This window comes from Magnolia sinica, chromosome 2, assembly GCF_029962835.1.
Source record: "Magnolia sinica isolate HGM2019 chromosome 2, MsV1, whole genome shotgun sequence".
Lineage (NCBI taxonomy): Eukaryota > Viridiplantae > Streptophyta > Magnoliopsida > Magnoliales > Magnoliaceae > Magnolia > Magnolia sinica.
The window spans coordinates 12,780,537-12,807,558 of record NC_080574.1 but is presented as its reverse complement, the minus strand read 5'-3'; the positions used below and the strand labels follow the sequence as shown (position 1 = coordinate 12,807,558).

General features: G+C 38.9%; 1 protein-coding gene across 1 annotated transcript; it reads left to right on the top strand.

The window, feature by feature from the left end:
* The first annotated feature begins 14,611 nt into the window (after positions 1–14,611).
* Positions 14,612–16,624, top strand: LOC131235320 (transcription factor bHLH30-like). Its single transcript, XM_058232461.1, has 2 exons — positions 14,612–14,914; positions 15,958–16,624. Exons 1-2 carry the CDS (start codon positions 14,687–14,689, stop codon positions 16,417–16,419), a joined length of 690 nt encoding a protein of 229 aa, XP_058088444.1. The 5' UTR covers positions 14,612–14,686; the 3' UTR covers positions 16,420–16,624.
* The last annotated feature ends 10,398 nt before the right edge of the window (positions 16,625–27,022 follow it).

The following is a 27,022-nucleotide window of genomic DNA, read 5'->3' as shown; positions in this document are numbered from 1 at the left end:
GACGGTAAGGATTGATGTAGATGTATTCCACGTGATCATGGCCGCTTTCAATGCGCATGGAATGGTTTGAATTTTTTAGCAACAGCTGTAACATTCTGGAGACGAGAAAGAAAATGCTGAAAAGGAGAGTCACGGAGCCTTTTTCAACTTTCACTATATCCAATGACCAAGCAGGGTAAGCCGTGGGGGTCCCAATCAGTGTGGGCCCCACGATATGTAGGGTAGGAAATGGACAACGACATAAAAGGCCTCCCCCCACGTAAGGCAGCTTCGATTTCTTTTGGCAGAAGGTGTCCACGGAACGAGACATTGCTGTCTTTGGGACTTGGAGAGGGTGGGTGATGTGGGTCCCATCCATCCGTACACCCAAGCTCTTCCGGGCGCACCATATTGTATGTGTGAAATTCACCCCGTCAAACAGGTGATAACCCTTGTGTTCACCGTACATACAAAAGATGAGCCTGATAAAAGACACGGATGGCCACACTCATGTGGACAATGTAAAATTTGTTGATTGAGTGACTTCAATCTGACGTAAATACAGGGATTATGATGTATGGATAGCAGCTTTGATTAAATTGAGAAAATTTTGATTTTTTTACTTAGTTCTCTGGATACTTTTGGGCATGTTCAATTAAATTGAACAAGTGTTGATCTATCAATGGTTCGCGTTAATTTTGCATAAGCGTGTGGTTTTGCTTTTTATTTTGTAAGAAAGTTATAATATGTTTAATACGTGATTGGGGTATGATTATTAGGGTATGAATCATATTATGCTGGAGAGAGCTAGATTATGAAAAGGGATTTGCTTGTAAAAGCGAGGGTTTCAAACCTGCAAGTTATTTGTATCTTGTTACTCCTTGTTTACGGTGGATTCATTATCACTCAGTATTGTGGTTTTTTTTTTTTGCAAAGGGTTTTTCACGGGAAATCTTTATGTGCTTTGTAATTGTTTGAACATAAGAAATTTGCGCCTAAAACATCTAAATCCGTGTCTTGTGGCCCGTCTGAGTTTCATATTTGGCTGACTTTTGTATCTTTTTTGTGAGTCACACCTCATGGATGGGTTTGATGAAGTATACACATCACTGGCACCCACACAAACCTATGATTGGTGTCTCTTCTCGATCATTTCCCATGGTGTGGCTCATTAGAGTTGTCGATATTATTGATTTTGGGCTTCAGGACCTATCATCAAGGAACACACCCTTATGCGTTGGAGTGGATTTCACATGTATACAACATGGTGGAATCTCACCAAATGAAATTGAGCAAGCTTAGCCATTATGATACAGAATTTCTTGTTTACAGTAGCCATTGTCAAGATAGATACGTAGCTATATATATAAGTTTACGTTAAGGTGTAAATAAATCAAACTGAACCAAAAGTAGTACTGCATTTGAGTTTGAGTTTGATAACAAAAATAGTGGCTTAGGTTTGGGTAGTTCCTAAATCTAACTGTTTGAGTTTGGTTAGTTTAATATTTGATAAGTTTGAGTTTGGTTTATTTAGGTTTAATTAGTTATAAAAACCAAACTCAAACTCAAATTAGGGCTTGATTTGAGTTTGATTATAAATTTAATTCCAGGCCACTTATTCAAAGCTCTTTTGGCTTAAGAGTTTTATTTAAAATATGAGTTTCATACCATTTATTATATGGCACAAGCCCTCAGTGGTACACATGGATAGCCATTTATAGATAGTTAAGATCATTTAAAATTATTAAATGAATAAATATTATTTATCTGACATAAGACGTACTATTTAGATGTTCTGAATAGCTCCACACATTGCCATGTGTGAGAAGGTGTAGACACCCCCACCTAAATCACAAAGGCAGTACTACTCCAGAACTGACTAGTTGAATCTCGATAAGATTGCACCTAGATTTGCACAAATCATGCTATTTAAGCTTAATTTACAATTAGGGCTTAGATTTTATTATGATCGTTCTCTCTAAGGGTGGGGATTTTCGTGAGGTGAGAGAGTTTCTGACACTTGTAAGGGCCTGTGAAGGGATTTACAGTAGTTGTACATCGCAAGGGGTGATTGGGGTATATCTGTGATCAAAAGAGGTGAGTGTTGTATAACTTAAAGATTTTGATTATATTGAATATTTATCGATTTGTGTCGTGGCTTTTTTTCCTGATAGGGTTTTTCACATTAAATATTGTTGTGTTCTGTATGGTTATTTTATTGGTTATTCTACTTTATTGTGATTGTTATATCTTTCGCAAAGTGCATAAATTGATGGTGGTACTATATATGAATTTCTAATACTTAGGATTGATCTGAGTTTATTGGGAGGTTTAAATCCCAACAACATATGAGACTATAATCCTCTCAAGGGGATATTGCACCAAATCCATGAGTGAACCAGAAAAGATTTGTCCTAATCTCTAATAGCTTCTCTTAGACAGTTGATCTCATCACACTCAATCGAGCATATTTAATTCCATTGTTGCACGCACACAAATCCTAATAGTTGATTGTAATGCACACTTCTCTACTTTTAAGAACAATTTGGTTTTATTTTTTCAAGCTTTAGTGATCAAAATTCATTGAAAATATTAATATGTAATATGTATACCAAAAAAGATTTGTCCTAATCTCCAATAGCTTCTCTTAGACCGTTGATATTATTACACTCAATCAAGCATATTTAATTCCATTGTTGCACACACACAAATCCCAATAGTTGATTGTAATGCATATGTCTCTACTTTTAAGATCAATTTGGTTTTATTTTTCCAAACTTTAGTGATCAAAATTCATTGAAAATATTATTATGTAATATGTACACGTTTCTTTTCCAAAATAGTTCGCAATGAAATTTGACCGTCCATTCGACCCAGTGTCGTAGTTAAGTCTCATGCGCATCATCACTACCATGTGATCTTTATAATTTTTCTTTATCCAATGTTCGTTAACCTGATCTTGATTTAGTCGTTTTCCTATTGTGCTTCTGACCTAGCTGAATTTGTACACATGGCCTTAAGAATGCACATCAATGTATCGTCACATCATAACCTTACTGTGCAATGTAGAGTAATAAGGACACACGAGTTGCCTAAAGGATAAGCATACTCGCATAACGATTGGATTGGAATCGATCTATCACTCATAGGAAATTATCATAGAAAATTAATGTCCTACCGCTTGGTGTGATGGCACATTTTGATGCATGCCTAAAATAGTTGATAGAATCATAGATTCATCTAAGTAATCCCACCAAGAATTCTTCAAGTGGCTCTCATTCATCTACATATGTCCAACTTTCTTTTGCATCTTTAAGAAGCACATCTTCATCTGTACAGATCCACCCTTCTTCCTAGAGATTTTAATACATATCTTCTTCAAAATATGATTAGCTAAAAAGCATCCAACTCTATGAGTTAGCTTCACCTTCTAGAATTGAGGCCTGTGATTTGGCATGAATTTTGTACCTGTTGAACCCTAAATAGACTGATTGTGAACCCATTTCATGGTCATGGGCCATTTATTGTTAGGATTATATTTACGATCCATGGCCTCGGTGAATCGATCAATCTTCTCTCATAAATCCTGCATTAAACAATTGCATTTCCAATAAAAAATCACGAACTCTACTCCCACTAATGCTTGATTGCCGAAACATTGATTGCTGGATTGTCGTCACCCAATTCACAATGGAAGCCATGACTTAAGGAAAGGCCTCGCTCTGATACCAAATAACGTGGCAGAAGTGTGGATAAAAAGAAATTGAAGATATTGAATTCGTAAGAAGAGAGAAATATCTTTAAAATGAAAAGTAAAATTAATATTATTGATGAAAAGTCTACTTAAAAGTCCTCTAATGTGACTTATAAAAGTCTTAAACCTTAATTTTATAACCTTTTCAAAATAATAAACTTTCAAAAATAATAAATTTACTTAAAATAGTAATAATGTCCAAACTTATTGAAACTCTTCCTGATGGCTCAAAAATAACTTTTAAGCTATTACAGGACTTGTCAAACCTTAAATCACCTTAAACACTCAATGACTTACTAAAAATAGTAAATTTTAACTAAAAACCAAAAATTAACACTTAAAATAGCTTATGGTGCACGTGTTAAACCCTTAGATCGAACTTTCCAACTTGAGTTCCTTCAATCTTAACCATCCATGAGATTGACCTTGACTTTGTCCTATATCAAAATGTCCACTAAATCAGTAGTCTGAATTATCTAGTTTGCCTGATTTTGAGTAAATGACCAACATATGGTGAGTCCACTATTTAGGCAGCTCTTAGTTAAAGGCAGATGCCATGTTTCAGACTGATTTCACACCAGCTAACCTTCGTGATGCGACATGTCTCTTTCATGGCTCAGATGTCGTGCACATGTGATCCTGGTGGGCAAACCAAATCACCTGGGTCAAACGGATTGATGGTTGGGCTGGAAAAGTCACCTTGGCAAACGGTTCTTATATTGACCTTAGGCCCAATAGGCCGCCAGTTTAGTCAAAGGAGACAAATCTATTTCTGGGGGCTTTTTGGGTTCGAGAATTTTTTGAAAAGATTTTAAATTTTGAGAAAAAATATTAATAAAAAACTCTATTATAAATTAATAAATTATTTAAAACTGAGGTCTCAAGTGTAACAAGTTGGACAACAAGTTATAGTCTAACCAGTAGATAACTTCCAACCTTTCACGTGCACGCTACATCCAATCTGTTCAATACGTTGGCCCCACCATGGATTGTCTTATGCAAAAATTAGCCACATCCACTCATTGAGTGGACCTTACTTGTATTTTTATATTTTTCAATGGCTAAATGTTGTTTTCTGTGGTGTGGTCCATGTGATGAGTAGATGAGGGATGATTTTTGAATTTCATGATTGTCATGTTGGAGATAGACTACTAGAAGGGTTGGATTTCACATTGACTTAACCGGTTGGAATATATCTGATGGGTGGACTATAACTTGGGGTCCTGCAAATTGGAGTTGGACCTTCCTATAAAAATTTTACATTTATAATCATATAATGAATTAGTTATAATTTTAAATGATTTTTGTGTTATTATTGAGATAAATTTGCAAAAAAATTGAATACCTACCAACATTTTTAAAATCTCGCAATAATGTAACATTAATGGTGTTTAGTTGATTTTCATGAAAAATGTTACAAGACTTCTAATATATTGGCACTATTTATTAGTGTTTTATTCCAAACCTATCTAGTAGTTGGTCCTTACAAGGAGCCTAGCTTGCTTGGACCGTGGGATTAAATGGTATGAAATTGCATTAGATGGAATTAACATCATTTTTACGCAATGATTACATGTCTAGAAACACCATGGTAATTTTAACAGTCCAATCCCACATTTGGGATCAAATTCCTCCCTTGACATTTGGGTTGGGTTGGGTTGGGTTGGTGCTCAACCCTAGCCCAATCCAAGGTTCCTATACCTTAACCCAATCCAACCCAACCTCGGGTTGGGACTTCTCAACCCAAGCCCAACATAAGCAGGCTCGGTCAAGTGGATATATGCTAATATTTTCATTATTCCATCGGTCTATTATATTTTCAATACACATCTTTTTTTTGTACCTATGATTTTATTAATTATATATGTAGTTATTTATCGTAAAAAACTTTATTTTTTCTAAACAAACAAGCTAAAATATAAGACAACTACTCCTTTAAAAGTTATGTTGTGTAGCATGCAATCTATTTGGTGGAAGAAATCTGACATATCTTGTTAGCTTGAGTCATTGGAAGTGACGTTGATTAATAAAATGTGACGGCTTTAGAATTTCATGTGCCTTCAACATGAACTATCTGCACTTAATTATAATTTATAAGTAACTTATAACGGGTTGGGTCGGGCAACCCGAGACCTCAACCCAAGCCTGACCTAAGTTTTGTCGAGTTGGTGTTTGTATAGCCCAAGCCCGAAACCAAACCTGACACATCCTACCGGAGCCCAACCCAATGTCCAGTCGGTCAGAGGTTGGTCTGATTGAACCCGACCAACTTTCAACCCTACCTGAGAAATACACTATATTAAGTGAAGCCTGTGTTTGGTGGACCATGGAACCACATTTCACGACTGATACAAGACATATATACACATATGAAACTTAAATGTCACGTGTAAAGGGCACATATGGATGGGAGTGTGAATAAAACACATGCGTCAATGTGGGACCACATATATAGTGGATTTTGAAATCCAAAAAAATTATACAATATCTACTATTAGCTCTAGATGACACAATACCGGGATTAATCTAACCTTTCCTGTCATTGCCAAATACCAGATGAAATTTGCACGGACCAAATGCAATTCCACACCACCTAATACCACACTCCAAACAGGCAAAGAGAAAAGATTAAGGATTGTTAGATGCACCCTCATAAGAAGGATTTGATGCTTAAATTGCATTTTGAGCCAAACTGCTCTTCAAGAGATGTCGTTTGGATGCACTTTCACAACCCCCTTCGCTCACCCATTCAATAAGATATGCACCAGAAAGCCCACTCGCTGGTTAGCGGACGTTATAGACCTTTTGCAGGTTGCATCCAAACGGGCCCTGAGTGATGCAACTATCGAAATCTTTCAAAACTTTTGAAAAAATTAAAAAGCTAGCTTACTAGAAGTTTAGAACATAAATGTGAAATGATTGACCATTAAGCTATCATTCTATCATGTTATCTGTCCATGGACCCAATGGTTAGAATCGTCTGTTTTAAGTCATACTTTGCGGATTCGTGATGGAATCTATCTCTTTAAGGGTCCCATCATCCACATGCAACATGCATGCATGGCCAATTACGAATTCACTTTAACAGTGTGTGTAAAGCTATGAGAACTGGAATAAAAAGCATGCATGCACGCATTCAACGGCGTGAAATTCAATTTCTAGGGCATGAGGCCGGTTCCTCTGCCAGTCCTTTTACAATAAGCTTATTTTACAAGGGTTTCACATGAAATCAACGGTGGTGTGTTTATGTTGTCCAACCTATCAAATATGATTTTCTTATTATGAAAGTTGGATGCTTCAAAAATCAATCCTATCCAACCATCATGTGGGCGATCACGTAGGCCGATTCTAAAGGTTTTTGGTTGGCTATTCATTTTATATGGTGCGTTGGATGGGAAAGAGATTGCATTCTGACAATGCCATAGTAGCAACTTGCAATTGGACAGGGCTTTTTGGAGCCCACCATGTTGTATATGTTTTATCCATACCGTTCGATCATTTTTCCAGCTCATTTTATGGAAGGAAACCAAAAATGAGACAGATGCAAATCTCAGGTGAGCCATACCACAGGAAAAAGTGGAGACTGAATGCCTACCATTAGAAACTTCTTGGGGGCCACCGTTGTTTTGGATCAAGCTGATATTTGTGTTTTCCTTGTCTGTGTGACCTAATCAAGAGGCTAGATGGAAAATGAACATTCCAATGGGCCCTAGAAAGTTTTTAATGGTGAGAAATTCATCACCACTGTTTTCCTGTGGTGTGGTCCACCTAATATTTTGATATGCATCATTTTGGGCCCACATATTAAAATAATGATCCAAGATTGATGAATGGTGTGGATATAACACATACATCATGGTGGGGCCTACAGAGCACCATTTAAGTAGCAACTTTGCTACTACAGTGTCAGTTTGCACTCTGCCGTTGGACGGTGCATACAGGACAAGGTTGCCGCGCATGTTCGACAAAAAAGGCATAAGCAAGTGAATATTGACTTTTATAAGCAGATGACTCAGTTGTAGAGAAACCAAGCTTTGGGAATATTGAGTTAGGAAACATCAATAGTCAAAAAACATGCGGATGAATGAGGTCAAAAAAACCCACTTCATGAATTAATTAGTAAAAAATCAATAATAAGAAAACAATGTGGATGAATCTGGTCAAAAAAATCAGAGGAGGATCCAACGGTGATGGGAAACGGACCTGAAAAATCCCATCAGCAACTGCAAATGTCAAAGTAAGTGGTGGTCGCTTGCCATCACCATCAAGATTGGACAGAGTATGGTTTGTGTTGTCTGTCAGGTTGTGATTTCCCTCTATTTAAATAACTATTTCATCACAGAAGACCGTAGAAATTATTTGGACGGTCAGCCTTTGGAGGGAGTACCGTACAAGTTGAAGGTTACTCAATCATCCCTATCGTCGTGTTAGTGGGACATACCTCGCATGGCTATGGCTCAAAAGTCTTCAAGATTAAAGAATCATAGTAAGGTTTTTATGTTGTAGATATATAATTATAAATGCCTCCCTTCTATTTTATTAAAATTGTAAATACCACCCATCTATTTTTATTTTTATTTTTATTTTGTCATGACAAAGACCACCTCTCATTCTTTAAATGCTGAGCTTGTTCAAGCTGGTATGGAATTGCATCTGGTCCAATGTAAACTTCATCAGGTGTTTAGAAAAATGGAAGAATTGGATTAATCCAGCTATCAATATCATCCAGTCCTACTAAAGAAATATATGGAAATTTTTAGTACATTTTGAAAGAGTGTGAATCATTTGTGTCCAAGGCATTGAAAATTCCAGTGCCATTGCTTCTCATTGGTCCACATCATTTCCAGTGACTCAACTTTTAACATGTGAAAATTGTCTAGGTCTTACCATAATTTTTGTATTAGATACACACAGTCAATCAATTTTTCTAGATAATTCTAGAGGATGAGTCCAAAAATGAGAACATCCAAAGCTCGTGTGGACAACGCCGCACATAACAGTGGGGATTGAACAAACTACTGCTGAAACCTACCTAGGTCCAACGGCGAGGCTTATTTTCCATCTAACTTGTTCATAATTAATGTCATGCATACCTGAGTGAAGTTAAAACACAAATATTGGCTTAATCAAAGCCTTCTATGGCCCCAAGAAGCTTTCAACAGTAGCGTTAATTTTTACTGTTTCCTGTGGTATGGTCAACTTTGGCTTTGGATCTACTTTATTCTTGGGCTCATATCGTTAAATGATTTGAAAAATGAATAGGTGGTGTGGATTTAAGAAATACATCATTGTGGGCATAGAAATTTCACACAACAAGAAATTCTGTGAGTGGTGCAGGACATTAAGGGAGACAAGAAAACCAGAAGTATTGGCATGTGGAACTTTTGTAGGCCCCATCATGATGTCTGTATCAGATCCACACCATCAATCCATTTTCCATACCATTTTAAGGCATGAGACAAAAAACAAGGTAGGTCCAAAGCTCAATTGGGCCATACTACAAACAACCGTGGGAATTTGACACCCACCGTTGAAAACTTCTTGGGGCCCATAGAGGGAACTGATCAAGCTGATATTTGTATTTTCCCTTCATCTAGGTTGGCCTTATGAAGAGGTTAGATGGCAGTGGACCCCAGGGAGGTTTTAACGGTAGTCGTTCAATCACCCTTGCTTTCTATGTTGTGGTCCACTTGAACTTTGGATGTACCTCATTTTTAGGTCATGATCTAGGATCTAACACATAAATCATGATGGGATCCGGAGAATTTCCACGCGTTATAAGTTGGATTGTGTAGTACACAATCTATTTGGAAGAGGAAATCAATGTATTTTGTGACATAATGTTATTGAAGGTGACGCTGACCAACGAGAAGTGATGGAAGTAAGTTTTTTTGTGCCTTCAACATAGATAATTTGCACTCATTTTAAAATTCATTACATTTGTAGGTCCATGTATGTGTTTTATATACGTTGTCCATTCATATGCACCCTTTACATGTGGCAATTGAGTTGTATATGTATACAAATGACCCCTAACAATTGTGAAATCTAGTTCATTTATTACAATTCAATGGCCCACCAAATACAGATTCCATATGATGCAGTGTTTTTTTTCCAACTATTTGGATCCCAACTGGAAAATTGGACAATCAAGGTAACATAGTATTTTTAGGCATATAACCATTGTGCAATAATAATGTTAATTCTACTTAATGCAATTCAATACCATTTAATCCTGGCTTCCTGGTCCAGGCAAGTTGTTGCTTTTCAAATTTTGAATTATTTTGGCAGGCTTATCATATCAGAAATTCAATTTCACTTGATGGTGCTTATCCATTGACAATTGTACTTTTACCTGCACAGGGAGTCCACTGTTATTGATAAATGACATTCAATTCATCTAGACACCCAAAAAATCAATCTAATCCATTACTGGATCAGGGCTCACCGCAGAAAATAATGGATAACCACCCAAAAATCGCTATTTACACATGGTAGGCCACTTGATGGTTGGATCAATCTGACTTTTGGACTGTCCAATTTGCATGGTGGGTTGACCAAGTTGAACGTTTGGATGATATCACACACTATAGTGGGCCCATGTATCTAAAACTAGTGTGTATGAGATAAGTAACACCATCAGCCGCTCAAGGACAATGACTTTAATGGACGGTGCGTCGGTGCGTATTTTTTGGGGAGTCTGATTCAATTCTTTAAAACATAAGGGGTAATCTGTAAAAATCCAATAAAAATGAGGCGTGCATATATAAGTGTCATGTTACTGAATGGACGTAAGGGGTGATGGCGGGCCGACTTGGGCCCTTGAATGTTAGGCCCAGTTTCTAGCGGGCCGGGCTTGGCCTGCCAGGGCCAATGATGAATGGCCCGCTCTTGTTTATGTGTTGAATGTTGATTAACCCTCCATTGGCAAGCTCTAGATTATAGAATTAAGATCTTGCAATCAAATCAGGACCACAGATAATCTAACATGACCCAAATTGATGGTCCAAATCAATCAAGATGGGGCCCATGTAATTCGAACCCGTCCAAAATTTGAGGCCACGTACCACTGGGAATAGCCTAAAACCAGATTGATTGGACGACTCTACCTTGATTTTTCTTTGAAAAAAGAAGAAGAAGAGATTCTAGCTTTGATTTACTGAAGGATTGTTTCTGGGACATGTCGACTGTTTATTATTCTAGCCGTCCATTTGATGGGCAATCGTCAGACAGTCAGGATCATCCCATCAGTATGACGTTTCACTGTTCTGGTCTTCACCGAGGAACGTGATTTGTATAATCTAGATTTAGGTACACATATTCCTGATGTACGGTTGATGTGTGCATGCATACGAATTGTCATTCTCTGCCGGATGATCGAGTACGTCCTCACCTGTGAAAGCAAGTGCCTGAGCAGTCTTGTACGCTAACATGCACCTCTACGCACGCGGCATGGGAAGTGGATTGCGTCTTACCCCGCCCGGACGATAATCAGTCAGGGCAGGGCTCTGTGTGGCCCATCCTGATGTAAGGGTTTTATCCACGCCGTTCATATCTTTTTTAAGATCATTTTACGGCGTGAATAAGAAAATGAGGCAGGTCCATATCTCCAGTGGACCACACCAAATGAAGCAGTGGTGATAATGATACTCACTGTTGAAACCTTTCTAGGGGCCACCGTGATGTGTTTTTTTTTTTTTTTTAATACTATCCAACCTATTCATATGGTCATGTAGACCTGGATGAAGTGAAAATACAAATATTATCTTGATCCAAAACTTCTGCAGCTCTCAAGAAGTTTTAATGGTGGGAGTTCAATCCCTATTTTGTGGTTCACTTAAACCTTGGTTCTGCCTAAGTTTTGGGTTCACATACTAAAATGATATGAAAACATGGAAGGATGGCGTGGATAAGATCATTACATCACAGTGGGCCCTACAGATCCCTGCCCGGACGAATTATCATCCGGGCGGGGTAGAACGCAATCCGCTGACCGCGGCAGGACGGGAATTTCTACAACATTTTGGATAGCCCACGTAACAAAAAGCTCTGTAGGGCCCACCGTGATGTGCGTGGAAAATCCACTCCGTCCATCATTTGAGCCAGCCCATGTTAGTATATTAGCCTAAAATTCAGGTGAATCCCATCCAACCCATTCATATGGTGAGTCCAAGTAGGATGAAGGGAAAGACCAAATATCATCCTCATCAAACACTTTCGTAGCCTGAAAATGGTTTCAACGGTAGACGTCTTTATCGCCACTTTCCCTGTGGTGTGGCCCATTTGAGTTTTGAATGGCCTTATTTTGGAATCACATACTAACATGCGATGACAGACAAGATGGATGGAATAGATGTCATACACTCATCACGGTGGCTCCACAGCCTTTTTTTTTTTTCACAGGCTCGCATTGACACGTGAATTAGGTGGGACGCACCTTATAGATGACGTGGCGAAATTTTTAATCCTCTGCTGTTTCATGCATATCTGGCCCACTTGATATGTGGTCTGGAATAATTTAGGCCAGATAATATGCACAGTGGGGCCCATGTGATGCACGGCTCGGGGTCCCCCAAAATGCCTGGCTGTCGTTGTGGGCGCGCGTTGAGAGGTGGATTAGTGCACAACAATGCTTATTACCTGCAGGGGGTAACAATGGGCCGGGCCAGTGGTAGGTCTTGGCCCAGATTTTGCACGATTTCGGTCCAGGCCAGTGCTAGTTAAAATTATGATTTTTCATGCTTGAGCCCGGCCCATTGGCTAGGATAAATGATAGGGCTGAAAGTCAGGCAGATTCAACCTGACCAACCTGTAATCGACCCAACATTGGGTTGGGATCGAGCAAGATGTAACGGGTTTGGTCTCAAGCTTGGGTTATATAAACACCAACCTGATAAAAGTTGGGTTAGGCTCAGGTTAAGGTCTCAGGTTGCTCGGCCTAACCCAAAGTCGATGGATATATAAGATACAAATTATAATTGAAGGTAGATCGTTTGTGTTGAAGGCATAGGCAGTTCTAAGGCCGTTGGGTATCTTTAGGCAACATCATTTCTGATGACTCAAGCTAACAAGATACGCTGGATTCCTCTCACCTAAATATAAATTTTAGCTTGTTTGTTTATTAAAAATGAAATTCTTTACAATAAATAACTACATATATAATTAATAAAATCACATATATAAAAATAAGATACATATTGAAATATAATAACAAAAATATTAGTATGTATCCACCCGACTAACCTGACCGAGCCACTTAGGTTGGGCTTGGGTTGAGAATTTACCGCCTGAGGTTGGGTTGGATTGGATTGAGTTAGGGTTGAGGTATCCTACCGTGGGTTCGATAAATAATTCAGTGGAGTGGTCTTCACCAACATCTACTGCAACCTAGCTTGATTCTACAATTTACCTTTGATGACCCACAACGGAAACCATACCACCCGAGTCATCTGATCCGTTGCCTTCAAATGGTCGACAGTAATAAACAGAAGGCTATATTTACGATATCATTTTTAAATGGACAAGATGGACAGTCCGGATCCATCTATTAGTTGTGGTTTAAGTGTCCCATGCAACTAGGCACGCTATAACTTTGAATAATTTCTCAATTTTCACACGCAACGTTGTATGTAATATTTGGACACGATGCTTTCTTTCCCGCCAATGGATCACTTGCATGGAAGATCTAAGCCCTGCAAGAGATGGGCCACGATCACAGGGGAAAACTAGGGTGGTCCAGTCATCATGCAGGCTACACCATTAAAATCAATGGACAGCTTAAAGAACAGGCTAGGCTTACCAAATGATGATTGATCCGACGCTCCAGATGAGCCACGAATGTGATTCCACTGATCAAAGAGATACAATCCGATACAGCCTTTTATTTCAGGCGATTGTGTCATACGTGCGGAAAATCCAATCGAAGTAAAAAGGTAGGCCACATCAGGATCATCAGGCCAATCCACTCACTCATATACACTGAGTAATACTAATGGCCATCCATTGATTTTTAACGGTGTGTCCCAATTGATAAATGGATTGCCCTGATTTTCACACCAGGTGTCCATGATGGTGCGGCCCTCCTTTTTCCCGGATTCGATTTTATACACATGCGACATGTATGGTACATACGCTGTATTGGATCATCTCTCTAGTGAAGAACATCCGACGCGGATGGGGCAAAAAAGCAATGGCTAAGATGCTCCGATCAGCATGATTTTTAATCTAAACTGAGGACCATTCCTAATACTGCCCACGACAGCTCCGATCCAAGTTCCCATTCCACGTGTACGGTGAGAAAGCAGATAGTACGGGAGGGAGACCATGCTACTGAATGGTATGGATAGCTAGCAGAAGATTGTCGGCTGAGGATCGACCGCTCTCTCTCAAACCCATTCTCCTTCAAGAAAAGCTGGTGTAGCCGCCGTCATACGCCGGAAAATGATTGCTCCACGTTCCTCTTTTGGGAATATTCTCCCTGTTTTTCTACCCCTACCTCTGTAACTTTCATTAATTACCTTTTTACCTCGCTGTCAAATAGAGAATCGAAATCCTTCATCGTTCCCGTTCCCACCTATTTCCTCTCCTTTTCAAACTCGTTTCTCTCTCATCTCGATTTCATTACTATAAATAGAAGGATTTGCATTTGCACTTGGCCTCCGTTGCAGAATCTCTCAATCGCGTATCTTTAGTTGTGATTCTCTCTATAAAAAAGAAAGATCGCATCAGAGAAAATCCCGCATTTCCCCCTTTAAATCGCTGCATTTACTCTTTCTGGTAATTTTTTCTTCCTTCTTTTCCTTTTTTTAAAGAGTTTTTTTTTTTTTTTGAAAAATCTTCTACTCGTGTTTTTCGTTTACTTTCTCGCTTTTTGACTTCTGGACGGGTCTTTTTTTATTGGCTGATAGAGAGAGGCGGAGGAATTGAGAGAGAGAGAGATAAAGAGGAGGAAAGATGCTTCCTTTCCAGAGCTACTACGGGTTTGGGAGAGGGGAAGGTTTGTTCCCAGGGATTGGATCGATAGAGATGGACGGTGGTGGTTCGAGTCTGGGTTCAAGATCGACCGCCGAGACGAAAGCGATGGCGGCTTGTAAGAGCCACAGTGAGGCGGAAAGGAGGAGGAGAGAGCGAATCAACGGTCATCTCGCGACGCTTCGAACGCTTCTACCAAACACCACGAAAGTAAGTTTCTTGAAATGTACATGCATGCTTAATGATTCAGTGGTCTGAAGTGCACGGAAGGTTTCCCATGCAGATGGTTGCATTTGGACTTGGTAGCACTCACACCGACTATCTGAACCGTTCATTAGGTCCACTGTGCAATCTCAGCAGTTAGACCTATCCTTCGGAATGATCCTGTTTATCCATTTTCGTATGCTACTTGATTGGATGGATTGGATCATCCGATCACCTAATTGATGCTCCAGATACATGAAGTGGATGCCAACAGAGTCCAAATGCAACTGTGTGCATGGTAAGGCTTCCTGCACACTTAGCAGGAGGTGGGCCCACCATGATCATCTCCTGATATGAAAATCAAGCCTATCCATTCATTGGGCGGGCCACACCAGTACTCTCAGCTTACCATGTCCGTTCATTGATTTTCATCTTGTGTCCCCATTCCATGAAATGATGGGCGGGCCCACCTTTTTCTCCGATGGGAGATTCTGGAATGTATCGGATCATTTCTTTCTTAAAATCGCGACAGCTCACGTGCCGTACACTACGAACTGTATACGTTATTATCTCTCCGATGTTTTTATAGATGGATTTGGTACTCTGGAGTAGTACCGAATCGGTTACACCGTGAAACAATGAGATCCATTATTTTATAAACAACACAACCTGGTGGGACCATCATTTTCTGTTTTAGCTATATATTTAACAGTTGCAAATGCCTCATTGGATCACAGGCCTTCAATTTTAGACGGGCCCGCATGTAGAGATGGTGCCACGATGGCAACCGTCTATTTTCTGGGTGCTAACATATGGGGAGCGGATGAATCTTACCAGTGAATATTGAATGGATATTATCAACTGTACGTAGTTATCTCTGCAAAACAATGGTCAGGATTGTCATTCTTTCGTTATGTTTTGGATGCATCCCAGTCAAACAGTACCCATGAGATGGACGGTTCCTGAGTCGCGACACAGGCAAAAGGTTTTTACTAGACATTCCAGTTCCATCTGTACGTCATTTCCGTCATTTTCCGTCGCGTCTGCAGACAGATAAAGCGTCGTTGCTCGCGGAGGTCGTCCAACACGTCAAGGAGCTGAAACGCCACGCGGCTGATGCGGCACCGAGTAGCAGTAACAACATCTGGCCGTTCCCTGGAGAAACGGACGAGGTGACGTTGGACCCGGACCCGCGTTCGTCTCTCATAAAAGCATCCGTCTGTTGTGACGACCGGCCCGACCTGCTGTCTGATCTTAACGGTGCGATCCGCTCGCTGAGGCTACGAGCTGTGAGGGCGGAGATCACGACGGTCGGGGGACGGACCAAGAGCGTCTTCCTGATCGAAGGTAGGGGAGGAGACGACGAATGCTCGACCATCCGTCGCGCTCTCAAGGCAGTCCTCGAGAAGCGCGCCGCTGTTTCTACGACTTCTTTGTCCGCCTCGGGCGCGATGTTGCCGGGGAATAAACGGCCCCGTCTCTCACGCCAGCTCGGCGTTAGTGGTTTTTAGGGACAAGAGAATCAACGGATGATGTTTGTTGTCTACGGGTGGGATTTGGTGTGGAGATTTGGGTTTGACTAGGATGGTAGTCTACTACCCCTTTCAAACTGATGATGGCTTGTTAATGTACACTTCAGGGGATTCATGTATGGTGATCGCGCCCGTCAACGTTGTGGATGATTGAAGAATCTCAACCGTTTGATTTTATTTTTTTTCAGTGTTGACACCCTGCCTGTTTAATTTTCAACCATCCATTTCATGGCCTAACTAATTGGACCATTGGGATCGTTCAATCAGAGTGATTTTAAAACTATATTCCGTCACTTTGGACCGGCGACGCGGATTTCTTTATATATTCATCGCCTACAAATTATCAAGGAAGTCTCGCCTGCTGGAAAATTTACCTGAGTAACGTGTTAGTGGGTCTTGTTCTGACCGTCGGGTTCACCTTGATGTATGTGTTGTATATCCACACCGTCCATTAGTTTTTCCAGCTCATTGTCAGGCATAGTTGTCAAATGAAGCAGATCCAAATATCAGGTGGACCACACCATAGGAAAAGGTGGTCATTGAACGCCCACCATTAAAAGCTTCCTAAAGCCCACAGTAATACTCATCTGCCATCCGCTCATAAGGTTACGTAAACCGGGATGAAGGGTTGCTTCCTATAGGGTGGTCCACTTGATATTTGGATCTGCTTCATTCGCAGGACTTTGCCCTAAAATGAGTTGGAAAAAACTGATATTAGCCACGGATAAACACTATATATATATATATATATATATATATATATATATATATATATATATATATATATATATATATATGGTAGTGTGTTGGGCATGTCAGAGTCATACTTGGCTTTAATTGATTGAATGCCTGTGAAGTGTCAAATTAAAAATATGATTAGACTTGTAAAGGTTGATGTGGCTGTCTAGCTACCAATGTACAGTGGAAGGTTAGTCAATTTGAATGAGATATTTTAGATTTTTCTTTCAATGGCAATCATGGTATTCAATTTTATCAAAGAATGTAATAATGGATAGACAATTAACAATAAATGTTAGTTTGTGGATTTTATTGATTTAAAATTAAGACCGGTATAATCACTGGGAACATAAAATAAACAGAGAAAAAAAAAAAGAAGATAAATAACTTACGATTGTTTGTGTAAACAAACAATTAATGTAGATGGTTAACAAGATGTGATTGAAGTGATCTTTCAAGTATGCACTCAATTAATCAGGAACTCGATGACAGTGGTTGACTAATCATGGATGCATACACTACTCTGATGTGTACTGCAGTGATGATGCTAGATAGTAGCAATCTAAGATATATTAAACTCTGAACTTTTCTGTAATAGAGTTAGGCCGTGTTTGTTAACGCTGAATTTTTGCACTTAACACGGAATGGGGAAAATTTTTCGTGTTTAGTGGTGTTTGTTAATGTGTTGTTAACGCAGAAGACGGAAAGCGCTAAGTGGTTTTTCACTGAATTCTTTCTGTGATAGGAGTCTGGCTTAATGGTGAATGCTGAATGCGCTCCGTGATTTTTCATTAAACAAAAAAATTTTGCTTTCAAAAGTACCCCTTTTCAAGTTATTACGGAAAATTTTTCTTTTTAATTGTTTGCACAATACAAAATCAACCTTTAACCTGTGAAACTTCTTTATGCCCTACCATGATTTATGTGTTTGATCCACATCGTTTGTCAACTTTTTGCAAATAATTTAAGGTGTGATCCACTAAAAAAAGCAGGTCCAATGATTAATTGGACCATAAGAGAGGGATTGAACGTTCACCATTAAAAACTTCTTGAGAGCTGGAGAAGTTTCGGAGGAAGCTGATATTTGTGTTTTCACTTCATCCACGTCTACATGACCTAATGAATAGGTTGGATGGTAAAAAAAAACATCACAGTGGCCTATGTAACTTTGATCTCTTTGAACCGTTAGTACAACAGATGCGGATTGCATACTACCCCTGCCCGTCCCTAACTTCGAACGGGCAGTTCTGTGGGTGGGCCCACCGTGATGTACCTGTACATCCAAACCCTTTATCCCTTTTCTCATATTATTTTAAGGCATCAGAACAAAAATGAGTTAGATCCAACAATCAAATGGTCCACATCACAGATGACTCTTGCATTTAATCCAACTGGTGCATTTTAATGCAACCAAGATTATTATTTGGTGTGGTCCACTTGAGCGTTGTATATGCCTCATTTTTGTGATCATGCCTTAAAATAATCTGAGAAAAGGGATTAACGGTCTGGATGTACATATACATCACGGTGGGCCCGCCCACAGAACTGACCGTTCGGAGCCAGGGACGGGCGAGGGTAGTACGCAATCCGTGTCCTCGTTAAACACGAAGAGAACGGACTGGCTACTCCACTGCCACCGGCCAGTGGCTGATGGTCGGTGCTCTGTGGGCCCTACCATGATGTATTTGTTTCATCCATGCTATCCATCTATTTTTTCAGATGATTTCATGGTATGGGACAAAAAATTAGGTATATCAAAATCTCAAGTGGACCACGTTACAGGAAATAGTGTTGAATAGTGTCGACCATTAAAAACCTTTTGGGGACCATAAAAGTTTGGATCAAGTTGATTTTTGTTTTTTCCCTCCATCTGGGCCTGTATGACCTAATAAAAATATTGGATGTCAAATAAAAAGTACAGTGTGCCTTAGGAGGATTTTAATGATGTATATCCAATCATTATTGTTTTCCTATGGTGTGGTCCACCTGAGATTTATATCCCTCTAATTTTTTGGGTAAAGCACTATAATGATCTATAAAGATGGATGAACGGAAAGGATGAAACACATATATCATGGAGGGGCTAACAGAGCACCGACCACGGTGGCCGGTGGAGTAGCCGGTCCGTTTCTGTCTCGGACTGGACGCGGATTTCCTGCAAAAACCTTTCGCAGCAAGGAAATAGGATTGCTTGGGCCTACTATGAATGTATGTGGATTATCCACGCCGTCCATCCGTTTTTACATATCATTTTAGTGGTTGATTCTAAAATACAAGCATGCTCAAAGGTCAACTGGACCACACCAAAGGAAACAGTGGGAATAATGACTTCCACCGTTGAAGCCTCGCTAGGGCCGACGGTGATGTTTATTTGTCATCCAACCTGTTCATAAGATCACATAGACATGGATAAAGGGAAAACTCAAATATAAGCTTAATCCAAAAATTCTATGGGCCTGAGAAATTTTCAATGGTAGAATTTTAATTCACACTGTTTCCCGTGGTGAGGTCCACTTGAGATTTGAATATATTTCATTTTTTGGCTCAAGCCATAAAATTATTTTTTAAAATGGATGTATGGAGTAGATAAAATATGTAGATCACAGTGGACCCCACAGAGTTTACTCGCAATCCGCTTCCCCCGGCAAGTTCCTACATTGGGAATGCAGGTGGGGCCCATTAGGATGTTTATGAGAAATCCTAACCGTCCATCTGTTTTGTGAGTTCATTTTAGGATGTCCAATATGCAATAAGTAATTTCTGCCACACTTATACATGCAAATTATTAATTTTTTATCTGTTTTTATAAATAATGATATTTTAATTTTCTATTAAGTAATTTATAGTTTATTTGAATTAAATAGAATAATTTTATTTTCATTTAATAAAAAATAATTTCTTTACACTGTAAAACATTTCCAAAAAGGAAATAGGGACAAATATGTTAAATTAACATATTTCAGACATTTCAGGTGTTTGTTAACAAACAAATTATTTCAAATTTAGTACTTAATTTTCAGACTTCAGCCATAATTACTAAACAGGTTTTTTGACTTTAGATTTCATATTTAGGCTTCAGTTTTCAGATTTAGCTTCAGATTTCAGATTCAGGCTTTAGGCTTCAGATTTAACAAACGGGGCCTTAGACATAAGTGGAAGTCTTTAGTCTAAAATTAAGATAGATGGCATTGTGTTAAAGGAGAGGTTTTGTGTGATGGATCAGTTGGTATTGGAGTTTTTCACTAAGTGCTACTTTTATAGGCTTAAAGAGGTAATAGTCATGTTAAGGTTTTTACATCATGAGAGATTTAGTTAATAGGCCATGCAAATCTCATTGATTTTCCATGTAAATGTAATTAATTATATCATGTCAAGTGTACAAGAGATCACATATGCTTCAGTCTCCACATAATTGGCCTTTTGTATAGAAATATTTACTAGAGTCATCACGTTACTAGGATCTTACATTTATAGAGTTTTTTTTTTTTTTGATGGGACTATAGAACTTGATTAATGTTTGCATAGACTTATTTTAATAAGACTAGCACTTAATACCGCAGATCAATACTTTTGATAGAATTCTAACATTTAATGTTCGTATGTGTATACATCTCTTACTCCTCTTGAAGTCCATCTAGACCATGTGAGGCATGACTTTCATGTGACACCTTCCGCACTGTTTAATTTAGTTATGATTAGTCGAGTATAAACACCTGGGTAAACATTTAATTCACTCTCAAAATTTGGGGTCATTTGTGTTATTGTTACGTGAGAAGCGGATTGGCAATGACTCTATGGAACCCACCATAATATATAGGTTTTGTCCATGCTGCCCATACATTTGTCCAGATTATTTTAGGGTAAGAGCCTAAAAAATGAGTCAGATCCAAGGCTCAAGTTGACCACATCATAGGAAGCAGTGGTGATAATAACGCTTACAAACCTTCCTAAGGCCCACTGTGATGTTTATTTGCCATCCAACCTAATTATATAAGGTCACATAAACTAAACTGGTTAAAAGGAAAACACAAATATCAGCTTGATCAAACAAAACTTCCATGGCTCCCACGAAGCTTTTTATGGTGGCCATTCAATCCCTAACATTCACTCTAGCCTTGGATCTACCTCATTTTTTGCCTCATTTCAAAAATGATAGGGTGCTATGGATGGAAAACATAGATATAACTCATCAATGTGGCCCCAAGGAGCCAATGAGTTTGCCCCAACAAAAGCAGGATGCAATCTGCTTCTTATGTGGCTACTGCATTGCTTGTACATTTATTAATAGAGAGAGTTGATTATCTACCAACGCTTGTACTACCAACCAAATATCAGGAACAGAGCTTAAAAGCGCACGTGGCTATTTTAGGACATGAGCTCAAAAGAGAGGTAGATTGAGGGCTCAAGTGGACTACACCACAAGTAGGGAGTGGAGGGCTCAAGTGGACTACACGATTGGAAGCCTTTTGTTGAAAACTTATCGGGAATACAAAAGTTTTGAATCAAGCTAATATTTTTGTTTACCCTTCATCCATATACATGTAACCACCTTTATGAATAAGTCCAATAGCAAATAAAGACCATGATGGGCTAAGGAAGTTTTCAACCGCAAGATTTCAAGTCCTATTGTTTCCTATGGTGTGGTCTTGAGCCTATGCTCTGCCTCCTTCTAAGTTCATGTCCTAAAATGATATGTCAAAATAGATGGATGGTGTGGGTAAAATATACACATTAGAGTAGCCCTGCGAAGCCCCTAACAAGACCATCCATCTCTAGTTGAGTACTGGTGGGAGCAGTATCCAATCTCAGATGAGAAATGACTAGGTACTACCTCCAATGCCATCTGCTCGTCCAGCTGTGCATTCTTTTCTGCAACTTCACGTATTTGAGAAGCTCAAGCAAACCAACTACAACAGGGATTAGGTAGTGACTACCGTTGAGAATTTCTGAAGGCTTTCAATGACGCTTGTTTGTCACCCAACATACTTACTAGGTTATGAAGACGGGGTGAAGGGAAAACACAAATATCAAGTTTTTAAAAGTAGGTTTTTAATCCCCTCTGATTCCTCTGGTGGGTCCACCCGAGCTTCAGATATGCTTCAATTTTCAGCTCATGTTGTAAAATGAATTGGTAAAACAGATGAACAATGTAGATTAAAAACATATATCATGGGGCCCACATAGTCCTGACAACAGCATAGATCTTGCAGTGCAAAAGATTGGCCCATCATGAACAGCACGTGACATGAAAATCAGGACCGTCTATTCATGGGGTAGGCCATTGTCGGTTAGATGGTTGGCTTTTTATTGACGCTGAAGGTGTGACCCATATAATGTTTAGATTAGTATAGTTGTCACATCAGGTTATCCTCTGCAATGATCAAAACCTTTTTAATGGCTTGGATTTCATACCCATGTAAGAAATTGACCAGAACGAATGCTTATTAAGGTAAGCTTACGGTGCAGGAAGCAGTACCTGATCATTGGTCCAATAGGGATAGCATTGGTCCAATAGGGATAGCGTCCCAACACGAAGCTAGAGTGCATGGAAAACATCTCCACCGTTGAAAATTAATGTAATAAATTCCTAATCTAGTCAAGGTTTTAATTAGAAAGGAAAGCTTGGAAAATAAAATGGAGAGAAAATAAAAATAAAAATAAAAACTGGAGACAGCTGGAATTTTCTTTTTCTAAAATTTTCTCAACCTTGGAAAATGCTTTCCACCAGAAAAGTGAAGTCCCAATCAAAATACAAGGGCAAATGTCATTTTCTACTCAAGTACTTTCCAAGCTTCCAATGAGGACAACGAGAAAAAGGATTAAAAGACGAAAAATCAGTTTAGAAGAAAAATCACACCTTAAGAGGGCTTTTCACCACTTCTTTTTCAGCCCCCTTTCAAAGCTTCTACTGAAAGTAACAATTCTATGGAGGGAATCCCAATGGAAACATATTGGGTGGTCTTTAGGTGGGTCCCACATTGGAAGTGAGACCGACAAGAATACATGGTGGATCATGGAATCTTACAAAGCATATGATTTGGAGCTGTTGTTTTGTTTTTATTGTTCCTAGTTGCACTTGGAGACACTTGAACAGTTAAATAGATCAATCCTGACTGTCCTTTCCATGCAGCAAACATTTATTGGAAAATATGGCATGCATCGGATTATCTGATCCACAGGTAGAGCTGTATATGAGTGGAACCGAGTCGACCTTGGCATATCTCAGCTTGGCTCGGCCAATAGCTAATCCTAGCTTGAAATCAGCTCGGCTTGTTTCGATCAGTATAGCTTGGGCAAATCAAGCTGAGTTCAAGCTTTTGTGACATTTTTTCGAACAAATAAAATGCGTCTTTAATTTCTCACATAATGCAAAACAATAATAACTTTTTATAGGTATTTTATCAAATACTCGGTGAGCAAAATCAAAATCAAGATATGATGATAATTTTATAATTTAAAGTTTTTTCTTATTTATAATGATTTGTTTTGTATCCATTCCTTCCTCACCACCATTGATCTCGCGAAAAATGTACACACTTTGAAACAAGACTTCGTTGAGTCATTTCATCAAACACTTGGTGAGCAGCATCAATATCAAAATAATCGAATCACTAAGCTGATTCGATCTGAGTCAATTCGGGTTGAGGTTCAATCCAAATTGAGTTGAGCTCGAGCAAGCTTGAACTCTGGCTTAAAATTTTTTCAAGCTCCAAAAACCAACTCAACTCAGTCTAAATCCAACTTCAAACCGAGGCAAGTCGAGCTTTTCCAAGTCGAGCGAGCTGACCGACCTAACTCAGGTTTGGACCACAGGTAAGTTGGCCTTATTAGTTATAGCCATTCATTAGAGATGGATCGAGTGCTTAAGATGATTTGTTAGAAATGATTCACCCATGAAATGTATGCTGCACCTTATTAACAATCCAGATCAATCAATTGCACTACTATGCATTGGGATGAAAGAAATGGGTCTGGTCCATCCGTGGGTTGAATCGATTGACGTAACCCTACCCAAGGCTATCAGTGGGCTTAGTCAGATGACTGGACCGCACCCAAATCACGGAAAAAATTTAAAACATCTGAGCCATGAATCTCTTTGATGGAAAAATGTTCACATAGAATATTATACTGTATTGCATGTGAACTTTTCAGGTGCTTTTTCTTTTTTCAAATGTATCACTTGTGTGGAACATATGAACCATGTAAAAGGTGGTTTAAATATTAATATCATGTGATGAGAAAATCACGGCGCTAAAATCATTACGTGGGCTGCACCATAGAAAATTAATAGGTGCGTACTGACGACTTATGCAATGTACAGGTATGGCCCACCTAACAAGGGGATTGACCTAGTTTTCAACTTATGCGGTTGTGATGACACGGCCCATCTTTTTCACCAATGAAGATTCTTCAAACAATGTATGTGGACATGTCACCTCCAGAAGTAGTGATGCTCCTTTGCCACTTTTGCTGCACCACTAGCTGTTTTTAACTAAGGGTCCATTTGGATCTTGAGTTGCTTAAGATAAGTTACTTATGTTACAAGTAACTTATCTTAGTTTCTATTTACTAAGTATGTTTGGTAAATAAACTACTTAGCTTTTTCTCTCTTTAGTCTCTCCTATTTATTGGCTTCTCCTCTCTTTCACAACTAATGAAAAGTAGAAAGGTAAAAAAAATTATCTGAAGTGATTAAGTACTTGTAAGTGAAATTTTTTTTACTTATACCTAATCATAAACCAAACTTATCTGAAATAAGTTACTTATTTACTGTTGTAAGTAGAAAAAGTAACTTATTTCGTAGTATACAAACGGGCCCTAAGAAACTGAAGAGATATTGGTGCGTATTTTTCATTGATGACATGTGTTACAAATGACTTAGAATTCATGCCATTGATTTTTGTTGTACTCACTACGGATGGACCGCGGCAATAGTTCTTGGTCCATTTAATAAAATGGGTTGCCATTGATTTTTGTTGTACCCACTACTGATGTACTGCGACAATATTTATTGGCCAGTTTAATGAAATGGGTTGGGCTTTGGTTTGACTGTACCTAATCAGACACTAACATGATGTATTAAAATCCTTTTAGTGTACCAGAACCCTTTTTCTCTTTTAAAAGATCAATAAAAATTAAACAACTCTTCTACAAATTGGGGCTTTCAAGGCAGAGACTTCTTTAATGCTGTCCCTGTTGCTGGGGGCTTGTGACTTAAGAGTCTAAGACCATCCGTCTAGTGGGCCATGCCATGGAGAGGCCAACAGCTCATGAACCACAACAATGGGATGATCCTTGCCATCTCTCGTCCACACATTTTCCCTGCAAAAACTTAATGTGGAGAGGTATGTCAACGTGATGGGCCTGGGCTGGTTTCGGCCCGCATTTTAGATTGTTTGAGCTGGGCTTATTTAAAATTTTGATTTTGTCTGGCCTAAGTCCAGCCCATGGACAGGCCCAAGTGTGGAAATGTCCAATTCTAGTGTAGCGCATTTTTCTATTCTATTTATAGCCGATCGATGATTTGGTTGTAGGGACCTGATTTTTGAATAGGGGCTGCTGCATGGTCCCATTTTTTCTTTCATTTCTTTGGGTTTTATGGAATTTTACAAAAAACTATGAATTAATATGGAATTTACATTCGGATACCATTTTCAAAAGGTTTTTCAAACGGTCACTTCATTAATATATATAATTATCATTAAACTACCTTCCATGAATGTCGGGTGCGTACAAATGGTTGTATAGCTTGGGTGGGGCCCACTGAACAAATGGTTGTATGGCTTAGGTGGGCCTCACTGTGATGCTTATATAAAATCTACCCGAATCACGAGGAGTGTCACTTGCACTTGGCCAATGGCACAGAAATCTACTCCACTTGTGATTTAGGTGGATCATGTGAATTACATGTGTTTGGGCGACAGGTCTAAATCTTTTTGTGGAATCTAATGGTTGAAGTGATTTTCATATAACTATCATGGTAGAGTCTGTAGAAATCAAGAGAGGACGTCTATCTTTCAACTATTTTCTTGGGTGTGGCTGACCAGAATCATAATATGGGACTAAATTTCTAATAGTTAAGGTGGATATTATGTAAAGATGGGCTCAATCAGAATCAAGATTAGGCTTTCCTTGCAATTCGTTTTTTTTGAAAAAATAATTCCTTCAACAAATGTAAAAGAGGCTAACCCTTTATATTTTTTGGGTGTGCACTGAGATGTATACAAGGAATCCACTTCAACCATTAAATGTGTAATCCTAGTTTTGGTGTAAAGTTTTTTTTTTTTTTTTTTTTAAAAGGTAACCAGTAATTCAGGTGAGCCACATCAAAGAAAATAATTTGGGAAGAAACGTGTTCCTTAAATTTTTAGGAGCCTTACTAAGATGATTATATGAAATCCACCCTACCTATTAGATTTTATATCAAAACTTAAACATATTGCCTGAAATTAGGTCCATCCGTGATTTAGGTTAGCCATAGCAAGGAAATAATTCGAAGGGCACTCGTTGCCCTTCACATTGTTTCTAATCACCTGGTCCACCCCAAATCACAGATAAAGGTTATTTTTTAGCCCTTGGCCTAGCATAAAGTGAAACACCTGGTGATGATTTGGGTGCATTTTACATGACCCAAGTAGCGAATTCCCACATCCTATCTAAGGGACCATTAAATAAATATAATAAAAGGTACAGTTAACAAATATAATAGAAGGATAATTATCCTAAGACACTTTTTAAGAACTGTTCAAAAAAATATTAGAATGCAAGTTTCATGTTAATTTGGTATTTATTTTTTCTGAACTTTCTCCCTCTCAGGCGGTCTCCTGTTTGGCCAGGCGAGTCC

Excerpts from the sequence above, each read along its gene's own strand:
- LOC131235320 (XM_058232461.1), top strand. The coding sequence starts at position 14,687 with ATGCTTCCTTTCCAGAGCTACTACGGGTTTGGGAGAGGGGAAGGTTTG. Across the intron at positions 14,915-15,957 it reads TTCTACCAAACACCACGAAA|ACAGATAAAGCGTCGTTGCT; the intron begins GTAAGTTTCTTG and ends TCGCGTCTGCAG.